The sequence below is a fragment of the Sinocyclocheilus rhinocerous genome, unplaced genomic scaffold, assembly GCF_001515625.1.
Source record: "Sinocyclocheilus rhinocerous isolate Xijiao unplaced genomic scaffold, SAMN03320098_v1.1 scaffold1615, whole genome shotgun sequence".
Taxonomy (NCBI): Eukaryota; Metazoa; Chordata; class Actinopteri; order Cypriniformes; family Cyprinidae; genus Sinocyclocheilus; species Sinocyclocheilus rhinocerous.
The window spans coordinates 1,624,799-1,627,096 of NW_015645292.1; the positions used below are offsets into that span (position 1 = coordinate 1,624,799).

Consider the following 2,298-nt stretch of genomic DNA (forward strand, 5'->3'; position numbering starts at 1 on the left):
GTGTGTGTGTGTGTGTGTGTATGTGTATATATATATCTAAAAAAAAAAACCTTGCTACGTGTACTGCTTTAGGCTAACCGAGACTTGTCATTTGCACTTATATATGTGTGTGTGTGTGTGTGTGTCTGTGTGTGTGTCTGTGTGTGTGTGTGTAGATGGAGGGTGAGGTGAGTCTGGTCGCCGGCCGCAGTCAGAGAGAAAAGAGAAGATCCTACAAAGATCTGCTGAGAGAAGAAGAGATCATCGACGCAGAGGTGCGCAAGACCTCCAAGAAATGGCTCAAGGTACATCATCATCATCATCTCAGAGATCAGCGTGTGTGTGTGTTGTGTAGAAACTGAGCTCTGCTCTTCGCAGGACACTGATGCCTTTTACTCCGGCGGCGAGCTTCAGAAGAAGAAGCACTATGAGGATCATTTCTACAGAGGTGTGTGACTCTAGTGATTTCTGTAGAGTAAGTGCCTTTCAATTCTAGAAGTTCTTGTTTTCCATTCATAGATCGAACCAGTGCAGGGTGATCACTAGATTATTTAATTTGATTCCAAAATGTGTTTGGAAGTCAAACAGACAAGGGAGGGAATGACAGTCACACCAGAATATATTGAGTAGAGCTCGCTGATCGTTTGAGAGCGTCAGAACACACAACACTTTACTGATCGGCCGATCTCTTTTCAGGATTATGGCTCATGTAGTTCTGAGAATTTGGCGTTTACTTTATTTCTAAGTGAACTGAAGTATCAGAAGCGTCTATCATCACCTCAGGAATCCTGTACATCTGTCTATAGTGAAGAGACGTGAGAGGAGAACTGTGTGTGTGTCTGTTTCTCTCGTGTAGATCATCACAGCAGCTCCGGATCTCATCAGAAGAAGAAGCAGCGCTCGCTCCTGACGCTCCCGGACCCGGCGGCCTCGTCTCAGACGGCTGTAACAGCGATGGGGCTCCTGCAGGCCATCACCTCTCCCACCGCTGAGACGCCGCCTCCCTCGCAGGAGCGCAGGACGGACTCCAGAGACGCCTCCTCCTCCTCCTCTTCCTCCTGCAGGAGGCGGCCGCAGGTGGTGCGCGAGGGGCTGCCGGTGGTGGGCGAGGAGGTGGAGCTGGAAGGTGAGGAGACGCTCACAACACCTGTTTACAGTGGATCATCTCGAGTTGTTCATCAGGAACCCAGGAGGAGTCGGTGCTTTCGTATTCGTTAGAGGGAAAGTTCAACCTCTCACTGTTAATTAAATAGGAAATATTTAATAGTTTTTATGGAGCCCTGCGGTTTGATGCCTTCATTTTTAGTGTAAAATCAGTTAAAGCTTGAAATCATCTGTGAACAGTTAAAGCCACTGAATGTCGTTTTGTGTATTTTGGCGACTTTGGAGCCCCTGCAGTGAAGAGAGTGTAATTGTGACCCTGGAGCACAAAACCAGTCTTAAAAGAACACTCCACTCATTTTCCAACTCCCCTAGAGTTAAACAGTTGAGTTTTACCGTTTTCGAATCCATTCAGCCGATCTCCGGGTCTGGCGGTAGCACTTTTAGCTGTAGCTTAGCATAGATCATTGAATCTGATTAGACCGTTAGCATCTCGCTCAAAAATGACCAAAGAGTTTCTATATTTTTCCTATTTAAAACTTGACTCTTCTGTAGTTTCAGCTTTGAAAAGCTTTGTGTGTTTATAGTGAACACCATTGATAATCGTAACACTGGTGTTTGATCTTCTAGCTGCTCAGTGATTTCAGGTTGTCTCAGACTGCTGATGGTGTCGTGTTCATCAGGTCATTACAGCGGATGCCATGATGTGGCCGACAGCAGCGGCTCGTCCTCTGGCGACGACAGTGAATGTGAGAAACTCACGGTCCACGGATCCTCGTCTCACAGCAGCAGCAGGAGGAAGAAGAAGAGCAAGAAGAGCAAGAAAAAGAAGGAGCGTGACCGCTCGCGAGAGAAGAAACACAGCAGTAAAGCAGCCAAGAGAACGCCGGCAGGTACGAAAGTTGCGCTTCTGTGCGTCTGAACTTCTGTGTGCCGCTCTCGCGTGACCTTTGACCTCTCTGTCCTCAGCCAACGGCAGCACAGAATGGAGCGCTTGCACTACAGTTCATCACAGCCGCGAGGAGAAGAGGAGGAAGAGAGCGGAAGGAGGCAAACGCAAGAGCAAAGACAAGGTGAGGAGAAGCACTGAGAGACAACCGAAACACCAGGAGTGTCTCACTCACACTGACTGTGTGTGTGTGTGTGTCTGTGTGTGTCTGTGTGTGTGTGTCTGTGTGTGTGTCTGTGTCTGTGTGTGTGTGTGTGTCTGTGTGTGTC

General features: G+C 48.2%; 1 protein-coding gene across 3 annotated transcripts in view; it reads left to right on the plus strand.

The window, feature by feature from the left end:
• hmgxb4b (HMG box domain containing 4b) overlaps window positions 1-2,298 on the plus strand; it is a 5,807-nt gene that overhangs the window by 658 nt on the left and 2,851 nt on the right. For all 3 annotated transcript variants that reach the window (XM_016509458.1, XM_016509455.1, XM_016509456.1), the window contains 5 exons: window positions 156-284; window positions 358-427; window positions 836-1,105; window positions 1,764-1,973; window positions 2,050-2,153. In XM_016509458.1, coding sequence (XP_016364944.1) covers window positions 156-284; window positions 358-427; window positions 836-1,105; window positions 1,764-1,973; window positions 2,050-2,153 — 783 coding nt within the window. The remainder of the gene's footprint in view (window positions 1-155; window positions 285-357; window positions 428-835; window positions 1,106-1,763; window positions 1,974-2,049; window positions 2,154-2,298) is intronic.